Source organism: Harmonia axyridis, chromosome 7, assembly GCF_914767665.1.
Source record: "Harmonia axyridis chromosome 7, icHarAxyr1.1, whole genome shotgun sequence".
NCBI classification, from domain to species: domain Eukaryota; kingdom Metazoa; phylum Arthropoda; class Insecta; order Coleoptera; family Coccinellidae; genus Harmonia; species Harmonia axyridis.
The window spans coordinates 10,076,082-10,091,148 of record NC_059507.1 but is presented as its reverse complement, the minus strand read 5'-3'; the positions used below and the strand labels follow the sequence as shown (position 1 = coordinate 10,091,148).

The 15,067-nt window shown below is 31.9% G+C and overlaps 3 protein-coding genes across 4 annotated transcripts in view; 1 reads left to right on the top strand and 2 right to left on the bottom strand.

Annotated features, from left to right (window-relative positions):
• Window positions 1-1,589: 1,589 nt before the first annotated feature.
• On the bottom strand, window positions 1,590-6,067 carry LOC123684305 (elongation factor 1-gamma). Its single transcript, XM_045623510.1, has 7 exons — window positions 5,920-6,067; window positions 5,649-5,798; window positions 5,328-5,543; window positions 4,464-4,773; window positions 3,688-3,817; window positions 2,748-3,042; window positions 1,590-1,895 (listed from the first exon to the last, which is right to left on the bottom strand). The coding sequence occupies exons 1-7, from the start codon at window positions 6,004-6,006 to the stop codon at window positions 1,740-1,742; spliced, it is 1,344 nt and encodes a 447-aa protein (XP_045479466.1). The 5' UTR covers window positions 6,007-6,067; the 3' UTR covers window positions 1,590-1,739.
• A 669-nt stretch (window positions 6,068-6,736) lies between these two features.
• LOC123684368 (cleft lip and palate transmembrane protein 1 homolog) lies at window positions 6,737-9,615 on the top strand. 2 transcript variants are annotated; one of them, XM_045623599.1, is made up of 3 exons: window positions 6,737-6,926; window positions 6,983-7,467; window positions 8,225-9,615. In XM_045623599.1, the coding sequence occupies exons 1-3, from the start codon at window positions 6,843-6,845 to the stop codon at window positions 9,465-9,467; spliced, it is 1,812 nt and encodes a 603-aa protein (XP_045479555.1). In that variant the 5' UTR covers window positions 6,737-6,842; the 3' UTR covers window positions 9,468-9,615. The 2 variants fall into 2 exon arrangements, with proteins under 2 accessions (XP_045479555.1, XP_045479554.1); XM_045623598.1 differs by having other exon boundaries at window positions 6,738-6,929.
• A 1,351-nt stretch (window positions 9,616-10,966) lies between these two features.
• The window catches only part of LOC123684527 (lachesin-like), a gene marked incomplete at its 5' end in the record, with an annotated part of 37,529 nt that continues 33,428 nt past the window's right edge, over window positions 10,967-15,067 (bottom strand). The window contains one exon of the mRNA XM_045623820.1: window positions 10,967-12,063. Coding sequence (XP_045479776.1) covers window positions 11,798-12,063 — 266 coding nt within the window. The remainder of the gene's footprint in view (window positions 12,064-15,067) is intronic.

Here is a 15,067-nt window from a genome sequence, read left to right as displayed (position 1 = left end):
TCTTTTTACACGCCGACTAGTTCTTTACAAACTATTTGTCAATTTTCTGCGAATAAATAAGACATGAGAGAATAGTATAATTCTAAAACAAGTTGCAGAATGGACTCATATTCCAACGCGAAATTCGAAAACGAGCGAGTTTCCAACCGCATGAGTGTTGGAATTGCCTTCTTCAACGAGTATTAGACGATATTTTGTCTATTTCAATTAAGTTTTATGAAATATTGTCGAAATTCAATGAAGAATTCAGATTATAAATCCTAGTGACTTTTATATTGAATCTTGGCAGTTGGCGAAACTGTTACGAAAATTGACAGATTACGGAATTTGAATCGTACTTACGTTTCAAATTTTGAAATAATTCATAATTACCCATTGAATTCCTGAATTACGTCTGACGAAATCGATTTAATACCACCAGTATTGAGAGAAATTGCGAATGATGTTGCAAATCATTTCACTCCATCGAAATTATATTTTATTGACAATTGAAGTGTGTTCAAATTTGATTAGATCGAAAGTCAGTTTAGACAACCACAAAACGAAAAATATAACTGAAAACTTCTGTAATGAGTTCATTACAGCACTGTTTTTAGTACTATAATGAACTCATTACGATACTGACATAGAGAATAGTATATTCTAAAACAAGTTGCAGAATGGGCTCCTATTCCAACACGAATGCGAAATTCGAAAACGAGCGACGAAGGAGCGAGTTTTGGAACGCATGAGTGTTGGTATTGCCTTCTGCAACGAGTATTAGACGATATTTTCTCTATTTCAGTCAAGTTTCGTGAAATATTGTCGAAATTCAATGAAAAATTCAGATTATATATCCTAGTGACTTTTTTATTGTATCTTGGCAGTTGGTGTGACTGTTACGAAAATTGACAGATTACGGAATTTCAATATGAATCGTATGTTTCGAATTTAGACATAATTTACAATTACCCATTAAATTCGTGAATTATGTCTGACGAAATCGATTTAATACTACCAGAATTAAGAGAATTTGCAAATAATGTAGCAAATTATTTCACTATATCCCCAAATTATATTATATTGACAATTATAGACGTTTGTCGAAATTTGATAGGATTGGAAGTCAGCATAGGCAACCACACGAAAAATATATCTGAAAACGATGCTGTAATGAGTTCATTACAGCACTGTTTTTAGAACTGTAATGGACTCATTACGATACTGAAATAGAGAAAGAATATTACAATATACTTTTAGCGCTATAATGATTTCTGAGAGAACACAAATTACTTTGCGTGTAAGAATTGATTTTGACCTAGAATTAATCAGTGATTGGAATTCATATATAAATACCCTCAGCTCAAAATTTCAGAATAACAAAAATTTGGACAAAATGATATCCAGCTTTCGCTGGAACTTGACCACAATATGGATTAAATTTTTTTGATTAAATTTTGAGTAAATTTCAGCTATTTAGTACATAGGAACTTTATTTTGTTCGAAACGTAATTCTCAAGTATAGTATGTATTGTTATTACCATGCTGAACCTTACCTATATTAATACAATTAGGATTTTCTGGAAGAAAGGAAAAAAGAAAGAAAAACATAAGTTGTCACATAGATATTATTGGAATCGATATTACCAGAACAAATGGAACATTTCAATCAAACAAAACAAGTTGTATAAAAAACACTTTCGATTTATCTCCTAAGTGAGTTTGTAAAAGCTTTATTCTGAAAGTGTCAATGTCTTAATTTATTTGAAGATTTTTCCTTGATTGAACTCCCTGCCTGATTTATCTTTACCAGTCCATGAGAAGTATTGCTTAACTAATTCTTTAGTTTTAGCATCTTTAGGGTCAATCTTTTTCCAGTCATAACTCTCGAAATCTATTTGCCAATCGGGGGAAAGCTGAAAATGAGAAAGAAGAAAATTTTAGCATAAACGAAAACAACTAGTACTACTTCAGTAATATATTATGAAAGAACCTTCTTACAGAACGTGGAATCTCTTGAATACATACTGACATTTAAATGTAGGTTGATAGGATTAGAATAATTATTATTTGATATGATGACATTTTTTTAAGCTTAAAAGACTTTAAAATTCTTACTGGTAGTGCCTGAGGTTTTTGCTTGCCAAATTATCTTATGTAAAAAGAGAAGTAGCGAAAAGTTTTGTTATAATATTCATTAGGTTAATCTTCAAAATTTGATTTACTTTGATTAATAATTCATTCAATTTGGATTTGTGCATGAATACTTTTTAAAACGTTTAAGAAAATAAAATGTAGAGCCATTCCAAAATAAAGTAGTAATTACTACTTTAAGTAATATGGAATAAATCCTTGATATCCCAAAGTTAAAATTTCACAAAGTCCTTTAATTGAACTTCATGTACTCAACACTTTGGTTTTCATTCCTATGCATTCTTAAAATCAAACCAGTACAGTGTTTAATGCAAATAAAATATATATATACAAGTTTATATAAACTGATGTTCGATTCTCATACTGAAAATTTAATCGTAAGTCTTATGGGTTCATGATTTGATCAAATTACCAGCAGAAACTATTTAAATTATGTTTTCAAAAGTTATTATTTCTTCGTTAAAGATTGCCAAAATGAGTCTCACCTCAAACTTTGTTAGGGTCGATTTCTCAATGCGCTATGTACTAAATTTTCATCGTAAAGATAATTCCCCATTATCAATTATTGAATTGATTTAATCAATTAATTAAATTTAAATACTTTTTATACTCACTGTAAATGCAAGATCTTGGCCTCTCCATACCCAAATTCCAGAGATGGAACTGTCATTATCTTTACCGAACAGACACATCGATGCGAAGGCAGCTTTACGCATTTTATCCAAACGTTGGAACATTCCAGTGATTAGGTTACAGCTCATGAACACTTTGGAGAGCTCTTCTGGGTATTTGTATTCACAGAACCAGATTGAGTAGTTTTCTGGATCGAATTTGTCCCAAAAGTAGGGGATGGATACTGATTCATCTTCATTGGAGTAGGATTTTTTGAAATCGTCCATCACAAAGGTACTGAAGACAATAAGAGAAATATTTCACAAAAAAATCCTTACCGAAGTATATTTTAGGAATAATAGACAATACTATTGAAATATAATTAGTATATGAGCATGAAGATTAGTATAGTAAGTAAACAATAGATAACATCGTTCAAATTTGATTTGAATGTTCATCAGCACAATCTAGGAAATAAAATCGGATGAAAATTGTAGACGTTAAGGAAATTACAAGTTTAAACATTCTAGATAGATAAACACATTAAGTTGTTCAGGATGGTATGAAATAGATTTTGCGAGTGAACTTGAAATATTAGTAAAAGAGAGGATAATTAAAAATATGAGCAAATAAACATTTCAATGGTAATGTGGAATGTCTACAGAAGTGTTTGAACATCGAAGTAACCGATTTGTTATAATTTTCATATAAGGCCAATTGAGAAGTCCCCGGTCTAATGCACATATGGCGGTGCTAGTACTAAATCCATATGATTTTTAGTTAGTACCAACCTTTAAACGATACGTGTCAATATTTGACAGCAGTCCGACCATTAATTTTTGAGATATTGCGTTATGAGTGTAGCTACTTTTTTGAAAAAAGACGAAAAAAAAAAGGCTAACAAAGAATGTGGAGAACAATTTAGTTATTCAAAAGACTCACCCTTTTGGCATTGAATCGAATGGGTTTTTACTTATGGGCTCTGCTGCCAAGATTTCATCTGCAGCATCTTTTTCTTCTTCCTCTTTTTTTTCTTCTTTCTTTGCTGGCTGTTGCTTATTCTTCTTTTTGCCTGAGATAAATAAAACAGTAAGGAGCAATCGATTGACCCATATCATTATCTTACAAAAAAAAAGTACTACAAAATTCGCACTAAACTATAATTGTTCTTTATTTCACAAAATATCTCGACTAGTTCGAATAACATAGTGGAAAATTCAGGATTTGTCATAAAGATGGTTTGGTTTTTCTATTTTGATAATTTTACTTTCAGGTTTTTAAATTAACAAATAAGGGTATCAAACTGGGAAGATAATGCATATGGTGAACCATCATGCAAATAAATTGTATAGTTCCAATATAAATATAAAAAAGTAACAGAAAATTTTAAGGATATTTTTTCTCTTTAATTATTCCTACAACTCATCATAAATAATAAAAAAGATATTTTGGCAACGATCAACAAAGATTCATGTTCAAAACTGCTGCAAGTGCATAAAATAATAATTTCTCATGCAATCAACCATACTCACTCTTCTTTTTAGAAGGTTTTTCCGAAGATTTACTACCAGTGTTAACAATTTCCGAAGATTTACCACCAGTGTTAACAATGGCGTTGTTACCACTGGTTGTATTAATCTTAGCAGCTTGCAATGAAGGTATTTTATTCAATTATCATGTTAAAATAACGCAATTATAAAAAGGAAATAGCAACTTACAATCTCCTCCAGCAGCTGCTTGACACGATGTGACTTGAGCTGGTTTAGAGCATAATTCTGTTTCTCCAATAACAGCCTTGAATTCAGGTTGATTGGCCAAAGTTTCGAACCACCTGTTAACGTTGGCGAATGGTTTTCTGTACTCGGGATCCATTGCATATTTGTATGCATAGAGAAGATTGCAGAATACAATGATGTCGGCTAAAGTAATACGTTGACCTACCAGATAGGTACGGGTTAACAAATGATTGTTTAAAATAACAAGGGCTTGTTTCAAATCTTCTTTTGCCCTCTGGAGAGCTTGTGTAACCTATAAAACCAATAGAAATATTGATTCAATTTGGCATGTAACAAATTATAATACTAAAAATATTGCTTAGTCATTGAAAGGTATTGTGATTCTGCTCCATCTATCAAATTTATTAACACATACTGGTGACAATATTCGTTAACCACAAGGTCAATATAAATGGAATAGTGTTCTAAAATATTTAAATGTTTCATTTTTGAGTTGCTGCCATAGCTTGGAATTGATTATTAATTAACTAGAAGGGCTGTGTAACAAGATCAGCGAATTTATAATCTTTGAGTTTTCTGCCTTGAAATGATAAATATTGAAATATCATGCAATCACTTTGTAATTTATGCAATCTGAATGATAAGGAGAAATATTCAATTAACTAAGATTAACAAAGACAATTGAACAAATGTAGAATTAGTAGTTGTTTCAGATGTATATTTCTGAATGGAACTACTCATTCAGTATAATTTTCCCTTTTGTTTTACAGAAAAAACCTATTTATAAGACTTTTCTGCCTTTGAAAAAGGAATACTTAAACAGTAACAACCAGAGTAAGAGGTTACCTCAGGGGTATTTGCAGCTGGTTTGATGATTCCCAAAATAGGGAAAATCCAGGCACAGGAAGATGGCAGAACATCTGATTCGGCAAATCCAATCCATTGTAAAATTTCAGCTTTATCAGCATCAGATTTACCTCTCAGTTGATCGTTTGCAAGGTAGTAAGCTATAGAGTTGCTTTCTTGAAGGCATAATCCATCCTTAGATTGAAAAGCCGGTACCTTTAAAAAAGGAACAAAATTTAAATTGCTTTACTTTGTGAGTTAAAATTTTATAATTTTTTTTCATAAATTATCTATAAAACATTTGATGAAATAAATATTTACTTTGCCACTAGGAAACTTTTTCAAAAAGTCTTTCGATTTATTTGATTCTCCTAAAACAAAATTTGGTTCCAATTTGACGTTTGCCTTTGCATATTGTGCTGCAATCAGTGCTTTGGCAGCACGGAAATTATCAGGATAAGTATATAAGGTCTGAAAAAAAGATGAAAAAATATTAGTATGTCATGGATTACAAGGAGATAATACACATTTTAATTGATGAAATGCATCAATTAGATATAGGATAATCAAAATAAATTTAGAGAATACTTACACCGGCAGCCATTGCTATCTTCAACGTATGAGAGGAGAAGAGCGAAGAACGATTTTTTCTCAACGTCAATTTTCCTTCTGTTGGCATTTAACATATGACGTATAGCTAGAATGGAAAACATAGAATAAAAATGATTGAGACTGAACCTACGTGATAGATTTCTTATAAGAAATCTAAACGCAACACAATTTTTAACTTTTATTCATGATATTAGGCGCTCAAGTTCAATCCATGAAAATTAAATTTTTTATTTAGCTTTACGCAAGTATAGCAAATACACTTTTCTACAGAAACATCCGTAGTGTGTAAGGTGTAGGAGGAAATATAATAATTTATTTTTACATTCTTCGCTACTAGTTTGAATGAGAAAATTTTCATATATACATATTCCATAAACTTTTTTTCATTCTAATTTTGAAGTGCGGATGGTATATTTCGTATTCTCTGATAAAGACCATTCGATGCAATAAATTTATATAGATTCTATAATATCCAAAACATAAACTGAAAATTTGAAGAAAATGGAAAATTTGGTTTACCAAAAATTCTTTTTCTATCGTAGTGAATATATCTCAGATCAGAACAAATGCTTTATATAGAATATCTTATAAAATATGGAAGTGAAGAAAATATAATTCATGCAAAATTTGTAGGCATTTTCCATAAAAAGTTTTACTTATACAATAACGTCATGAAATGAGTATTACAGGAGAAATAACTATTAAAACTAAAAATTTTTCAGAAAAGATTCTTCATTCAAATTTGTATTAATTTTATTACAGCTTTTTTTCTATGATTGTAGATCTAATGACATTAATGAATGAATCATAAAAGTAAGAGGTTACTACAAGGCAAAAGTGGAATGTCAAGTGATTTAATAAAATCATCTGATTGAATCTTTGCTTTATAAAATTGTTCCTGAAATGAGTGAAACAGAAGACGGAACAACGGTTCAAAGTGAACAATCTAGTGTTTCTAATAATGAAGTTTCTTTGTCAAATGGAACCGTGGTAATGTTCATTCAAATCTAATAAGAATTTTCCGTCAATTTTTCCATTTACAGGAAAATCAGACCCAAAATGCAAATGGTGATCAGCCAAGGCAACAAACCCGAATGGAATTATTCGCTTCTAGAATAAAGTCATTTCTTATCAGAGGAATGATAGTTTATTTTATAGCTTCCATGTTTCGAAAACCTACCACACCAACAGGAGTAGAAAAATCCACAATATCTGCTTCAAATATTTATCCATTTGGAACTGCACTCACATTACACATTTATTTAGATGAAAAAGATGTTTTTACAAATTTTTCCTCAGAGAAATTGTTATGGTACAAGGAAGGTATAGAGTATGGGGACTGGAATGGTGGACCCAGTGGAGATGGTTCATTTACCATTGAAAAAAACATTCCTATTACAAATCACTTGAAAAATAATGGATCTTTGTACATACATGCCTATGTAACTAAAATGGGGGAAAACCCTAATCCTAGGGCTGCTAATTATGCTAAAAATAATTTATTATATATGAAGAAGCAATTAAATAGGTGAGTTATTGGATCATCTATCTTTAGCTGCTTCATTAGAGAAATATTTTTTGAATTTTTCAAAATTATATCTTTTCCAGTCTTGCCGGGTTTTTCTGTAAGAATTTATTGAATGCCAAGGCAGGTAAATTTGGGGGTACATCTTGTGATTCGAGGGTGTATGATCATCCCCTTAAGCAGGGTGGCAAGCCCCTCTAGAATTTTAAATGGCATTGAAGGTCAAGTGACACATAATTATGAAGGTTTTGCAATTCTATTTATGAATAGTTTGAAAAAAAATCTGTTTGGTGCCTGTTTTGATGTAAAAATCTTGTTGGAAGTGTGGAAGTTTTATAGCACACAGGTGTAAGCAAAAGATCAACAATAACAACAAATTAATCAACTGCAAGAAGTGTTTTTTTATAATATAAAATTAAATAGACAACATTGCACAAGAATACTACTCTCTACAAATGGAAGGAAGATTCGAACATTTTTTTAATTTGTTACATTGTAGACAACTTTCAATCAATGAAAAGATATAAATTTGTTTAGGAACTCGACTACTCGATAAAAGTTGATCTGATTCAGAGCTTTTTAGAGAAACTAATACTAATGGAAATATCTGGCTGGACTGTTTTGTGTTGGTCACCCTGTACAATTTGATCTGATTATTTTCTTCCTTGACACAAGATTTTTACTTAATTTTCATTGAAACAAGCAATTTCAAGTGAACATTCTAGATTCCATTGAAATGAAAATTAATATTTTGTTTCAGATATAAAAAACTCAAAAATCCTGGCACAAAAAATTTATTGACAGGAGAAAGTGGGGCATCGGTAGCTGATAGTGGAAAGATTGTATCTCATTGGCATCCTAATTTCACAGTAAATTTGATCACTGATCAAAGTGCATGGACTTATGGGGCAGTTCCATCTCCTTTAGATACGCTTATTGAATTCACTGAAGATAAGAAAAACTATAAGCCAGTATTGTTTGCCAATGACTTTTGGAATATGGCCAGAGACTATGTACCTATTAATGAAACTCTGACTGTAAGAGTAATTTATCAACCATTAAGTTTATTCAAGTGGCAGATGTATGTAGCCCAAAGCATGAGACAATCATGGAACCTTTGGGGTGAAACCGCAGATGAAACATCTGATGAAGAACAAGACACCTTAAAGGAAACACTTATGGACACAAATCCTTACCTTTTAGGTATTACCATTGCAGTATCAATATTACATTCCATTTTCGAACTGTTGGCATTCAAGAATGATATCCAATTTTGGAATAAGCGGGACTCTCTTGAAGGTCTTTCTGTTCGATCTGTATTTTTCAATGTATTTCAATCACTAATAGTACTCTTGTATGTGATGGATAATGAAACAAATTCACTTGTTCGTATAAGTTGTTTCGTAGGGCTTGGTATAGAATTATGGAAAGTGTATAAAGTTGTTGATGTCAAATTTGAGGATGGCCGACTAAGCTTAAAAAATAAAAGCTCTTATGTAGAGAGTAGTACAAAAGAATATGATGATCTTGCTTTCAAGTATCTGTCATGGATTTGTTTTCCTCTCTTGGTTGGCTATAGCATTTATGCTCTTCTTTATTTGGAGCACAAAGGATGGTATTCCTTCGTTTTGAATTTATTGTATGGATTCCTTTTAACTTTTGGATTCATAATGATGACCCCACAATTATTTATTAATTATAAACTTAAGTCTGTCGCTCATCTTCCATGGAGAATGTTAACATATAAGTTTTTGAATACTTTTATAGATGATATGTTTGCATTTGTTATCAAGATGCCAACTATGTATAGATTAGGTTGTTTCCGAGATGATATTATTTTCTTGATATTTTTGTATCAAAAATGGATTTATCCAGTTGATAAGAGGAGGAAAAATGAATTTGGCTTTTCTGCAGAACCAGAAAATAACACCGAGAATCTTGCAATTGAAGATAATAAAGAGAAACATGATGAGTCAAAGGATGAAACCAAAAAAACAAAATAAATTTACCTTATATTTTCCTCATGAATTTGTCTGTTGCTGTAGAAGTATTATAGTCGAATTTTATTCAATATTCCCCAAAGAAGACTCCATAATTGTTGTAGGATACATGTGATTGTTATTTATGTGTAATAAAATAATTGGAACCTCACTTACTGATTTTTTATTTTTAATAATAAAATAATCCCAATCCTTCAATGAATTTTCTATGCTTCTAATGAGGCGGTCATCATAAAACTTTGTCGAAAGCTTGAACTTGTTATAGTATATCCAAAGTCACTTGGAGGATGCAAAAATATTTCGATTGAACAAGGGTTGTCCAAGTTTCCAGAAATTCCTTTTGGGCGAGTGAATATATTGCCTAACAGTATACTTTCAAATAAACCCCGGTATTTAGCGGATCGCAGTATCCAGATCAAAGGGACATCTGGCCAAACGTTTTTATGGACTAGTTCAAGTAACTTTGGATATACTATAACAAGATTCACGCAAATTTTCCAATCGGTCGATTTGTTATCACTGAAATTTTGAGTTTTTTCAACATTATTTTTGAACTTTCTCGGGTTCTGGTGAGGCGATCGACATGAAATTTCGTCTGAAGCTTGAAAGTGCAATTCTAAAATCGTTTTCACCATGTATTGTCGCTCTAATGACTTAAAAGACCTAAAACCTTTTTTTCAAAGTTCTGAACGGATTCCAAGAAAGGTAACATTTTTGGTGAGGTGTTATCAGGCTGGAAAACTGCCAGATGAGTTGGCAGCGACTAATAATGTTACATTAAGAACACATTTTGTGGTAAATGTAGCTGAGAAATCGGTGAAGAACTGTTCATCTTCAGGGATCACTATTTTCTAATTCGGGGTTTCAAACATGGCCAAAACTTGCGATTAACAATTAATGTCTTGAGTCAGTCGTTAATAAACGCACTGCTTTTATTTAAAATACGGTACCTACCTGGTAGAAAAGCGAAATTGTCATTTTAATATACTTTTATATGCAATCATGCACACCCAAATCGACTTCACTTTGTTCACGGTTTAGAGGTGCTTTTAGGTATTTGTTTTGATTTTTTTGAATTATAGTTTTATTTTCTATAATGATTGACTATAACAGTTACTTTGGATTATCTCTAATCCCTTTTTTTATGCTTATTTCGTAAGTTTTATGGATCAGCGATGCTTGGATACCACCCTGTGACTGATTCTTTGCATCATTTTAAAATTATTAACTAATTTTCTTTGGGAGTCCTTTTGACATCGCATTGTGGAAGTTAGAATCGAAATATTCTTCAATGCAATTATACTACAAGAAGAACTAAGAATACGTGTTGTAAGTATTTATGATTGAACTAAAAAAATTCGATATATTCATCATAATTTTTTATTCAATATGATTCAAATTACATTTCTCATAATTTTATTTACAAGTTCCTCCTAGGAATAAGTAGATATAAATAAAGATTTATAAATCTCATTTCAACAGAATAATATTCAAGCATTTTTTTCTTATATAGGTAATTTCGATTGAAACATATGTTTAGAATTTAATTTTCAATAAAGAACTAACTTTTTTTAAAGTAGAGACTTTTTCTGGAAGACAATCGAATAAGATTCGAGAATTTAAATTGCAAATACCAAATACCCAAAAAATTCTTTTGGAATTATAAAAAAAACATAACTATTATCAAGAACTTGAGTGTTAAGTTTTGAGCAAAAAAATAATTATAGATATCTGAAATTGTGTTTCTTGAATTTTTTGACGAAGGATGAATGAAAATACTATAATCACGAATTGATAATAATTTTTTTGTGCAAAGATGAATTTAAAATTTTTTGATAAACATCCGACCTTTCTGCCCTGTATTACAAGTTTTTCGGTACCATTCAAAAATAAAGTTTTCACCTATATATTTTATTCTAATAGATTTTTTTTCAGGGTTCGACTCGATTTCTGTTATTTACAATAATATTCTGGTACATTAGAATACTTAATCTAGTTCATACTGGGTAGTAGGAAGTGATAAAAAGTATTGAGTAAAAAGTATCAGATTTAATCTGATTAAGTATGTAAAAAAAATCTGAAAGAGAATGTTTGATTTGCGACAAGTCGACAGAAAGACTTTTTCTTGAATGATAAAATTTACATTAAAATTATATACACCTTGAAACAAATAGATAAAAAACAGTAACATGATTCTTCGAGCTTCCTAGAGGGATCACACCTAGGAGAGTCGAAATAAGAACATTAAACAGTAATATTATTATAATACCTTCAGCAATTAAGGTATTCAAACATTATTGTCATTATTTATGAATAACCAATTCAGGGTATTGTCATATTTTTAATAAAAAAATCAGGAATATTAGTAAACTTGGCATCACATGGAAAGAACTATTCATTGGTAGATCTGTCGGTACGTGGTTTCCTAATTTGTTTTCGTGTAGACCACGGAGAGTCGTTGATGTGGTCAGAACTGATGGTCTCCCTATTTCTAATAAATTATTTGACAGATCATCTTGATCAAATTCTGCAGATTCCACTTGGTCGTTGTAGTCCTCCTCATCCACATTGAGGTATGGCCTTGTAGGACCAGGAATATCTGAAAAAATGCCAGATGATACTGTTTGTGTAAGAAATACTTAATTTTATGCAGTTCGAGCCATCCCGAAATTCGAGTTTGCGCGTAAACAAGTCAACATTGGTGGCTTAATTCACTTCATAACGCAAATCGTCAACATGGTCACTTTCAAAGCTCCTCTAACTTTTAAAACCTTTTCTGTAGAAAGATATGTTTCTGCTTTAGAAATAGGCTTCAATCTCGGCACTTCTTCATTGGAGCCATTTTTTCCCTGGAGCGGAATTAGAGGCACAGTCTGAATAACACTTATTAAGCCATTGCTTTGTTTTCGCAATTTTTTTCCCATCAAAAAACAATGTTTTATCTATAGAAATACTCATTTTTATCTATTTTTCAAGCAACAACAAATAAAGCGTCACTTATCCCTTTAATCTCGATCCAGATTTAAGCCTATATCAGAAACTTCGACACATATCTTTTAAAGCTTGGTACTAACGGGAAAAAAGTGGATATCACTGAAAGTGCCATTTGTGCCTCAGAGAGAAATTATTATTTATTATATTTATTGAGTGATGTGGTACCTATCTGAGCGCGTTTTTGCGATCCCTGAAAAAAGTCTCTATATTCATATGAGATACATTTCAGTCTTTCAACTAAGGAAAAAGAGCAACGAAATGGCGAATGCGCAAGTCATATATTTTATAACGAGTGTTTTTTTTCGAGGTATATAACTTTAAGTTGACATTACTGTTCAAGATGGCGACCGATTTAACAGCTGTTAAGTGATTAATTCTCAGTTTGGTATGGCAATTCATCATGAATAGACTCACGCCTGAACAACGCTTGCAAATAGTGCAATTTTATTTCGAAAATAATGGTTATGTGCGGAATACGTATCGCGCACGACGTCCATTTTATTTTGTTTAGCGATGAAGCGTACTTCTGGTTGAATGGCTACGTCAACAAACAAAACTGCCGCATTTGGAGTGAAGCTAATCCTCAAGTGTATGTCGAAACACCGTTACATCCAGAAAAACTGATTGTTTGGTGCGCTTTATCGGCTGATGGAATCATTGGTCCGTACTTCTTCAAAAACGATGATGGCCAGAACGTTACAGTCAATGGTGATCGGTATAGAGCCATGATTACTAACTTTTTCATTCCTGAATTGAACAACCATGATGTCCAGGAGCTGTGGTTCCAACATGTCACACATCTCGTGCCACAATCGACTTATTGAAAGACCGCCTAATTTCACGTTTTGGACCTGTGAATTTGCCTCCAAGATTTAACACCGCTAGACTACTTTCTGTGGGGCTATGTAAAGTCATTGGTCTATGCGGATAAGCCACAAACCCTTGACCATTTGAAAGACAACATTCGCCGTGTTATTGCCGATATATGTCTACAAATGTTGGAAAAAGTAATCGAAAATTGGACGTCCAGATTGGACTACATCCGAGCCAGCCGTGACGGTCATATGCCAGAAATCATATTTAAAATGTAATGCCACAAGATTATCTTGCGGATAAATAAAATTCATTTCAATCAAATAATCCATCGTTGTTTTATATCAATTTAAAGTTCTATAGCTCTAAAAAAAACACCCTTTATATCCATAAATATTTGAAAATTAGTTTCAATATTTGCAGATATCATCTGTCCCAAACTAATCCTGACATATTTCAAAGAACATCTTTCGAAGTATCTCCAAAAATTCCAATTATATCCTGAAAATATCTCAGTAGAATATTATCCAGTGGAAGAGCAATGTCCAATTTTATCTCTACGTGATATGAATCGGAATCCTCAATATCATCAGAATGCATTCTAAAGAAATATTTCGATAGTGAAGCATGACTCTGAAGTGTAAAATATTAGTTTCCTCGAACGTATTGTATTTAAGATTCGAACGGATCATCGGAATTTTTATTGGATCTTATACCTTCATATTTTCAATTGGTGAATCGTGAGAATTCTTCGTTCGATTCAGCAAAAGTTTGAAATTAATTTCTACACCGTTTCTGAAAATATTCATACGTATACTTGGTAACTTTTACATGCATCGTGCGCTGATCTCTGAAAAGACAACCATTCTTCCTACGGCCTTTGATCTAACATCAACTTTTGCAACATATACAGGGTGTTTCCTGAACATGCGGCAAAAATTCAGGGGGTTGTTCCTTGGACTATTTTAAGCATGTTTTGTCCTTGGATGATTTTTGAAAAACCTCTTTGTTTCGAAGATACAGGGCGAACAACATTTTTCATATTTTTAAAATTAATAATAGTTTAAATAAAAATGCGTACCGCACTGTGTTTACTAAGTAGGTACAATTTATTTTTAAATTTGTTTAACAACATTCCAATTACTAAAAACGGCCAGTTTTTTGACTAAAAATTGATAAGTGTAGATGGTAAAGGAATACAGATTAAACACGGTTTTCATTTGAATTCGTTTTGTGATGTATTAGCAATTAACATTTTATCTTTGACTATTATGAATCGCTATACAAACACCGAGATGACTGACATGCATTTCATTTATGGACTTGCTGATGGAAATTCATTAAAAGCTAGGAGGTTGTACATTGAACGATTTCCTGGGCGTAATATTCCTGACAGAAAATTGTTTCAAAATATTCATCAACGTCTGCATGAAACAGGCGCATTGAAAAAAATGGGGGGACCAGGAAAACCAAACACAGTAAGAACGGTAGAACTGGAAGAGAATGTGCTGGACATGATCGAAGAAGACCCTAGTACTTCTACTCGAAAAATTTCCAATACTTTGAATGTGAGTAATAAGACTGTTTGGAAAATTCTTAAAGACAATTTGTTATACCCATACCATATGCAACGCGTTCAGGCACTTATTCCTACTGATTTCCCCCCACGTATTGCATTTTGTCAATGGCTTTTAACCACATTAGTTCAAATTCCTCAATTACTGACGCTGATTCTTTTTACCGATGAAGCGAATTTCTCAAGAAATGCAATAAGAAATGTTCATAACAACCATGTA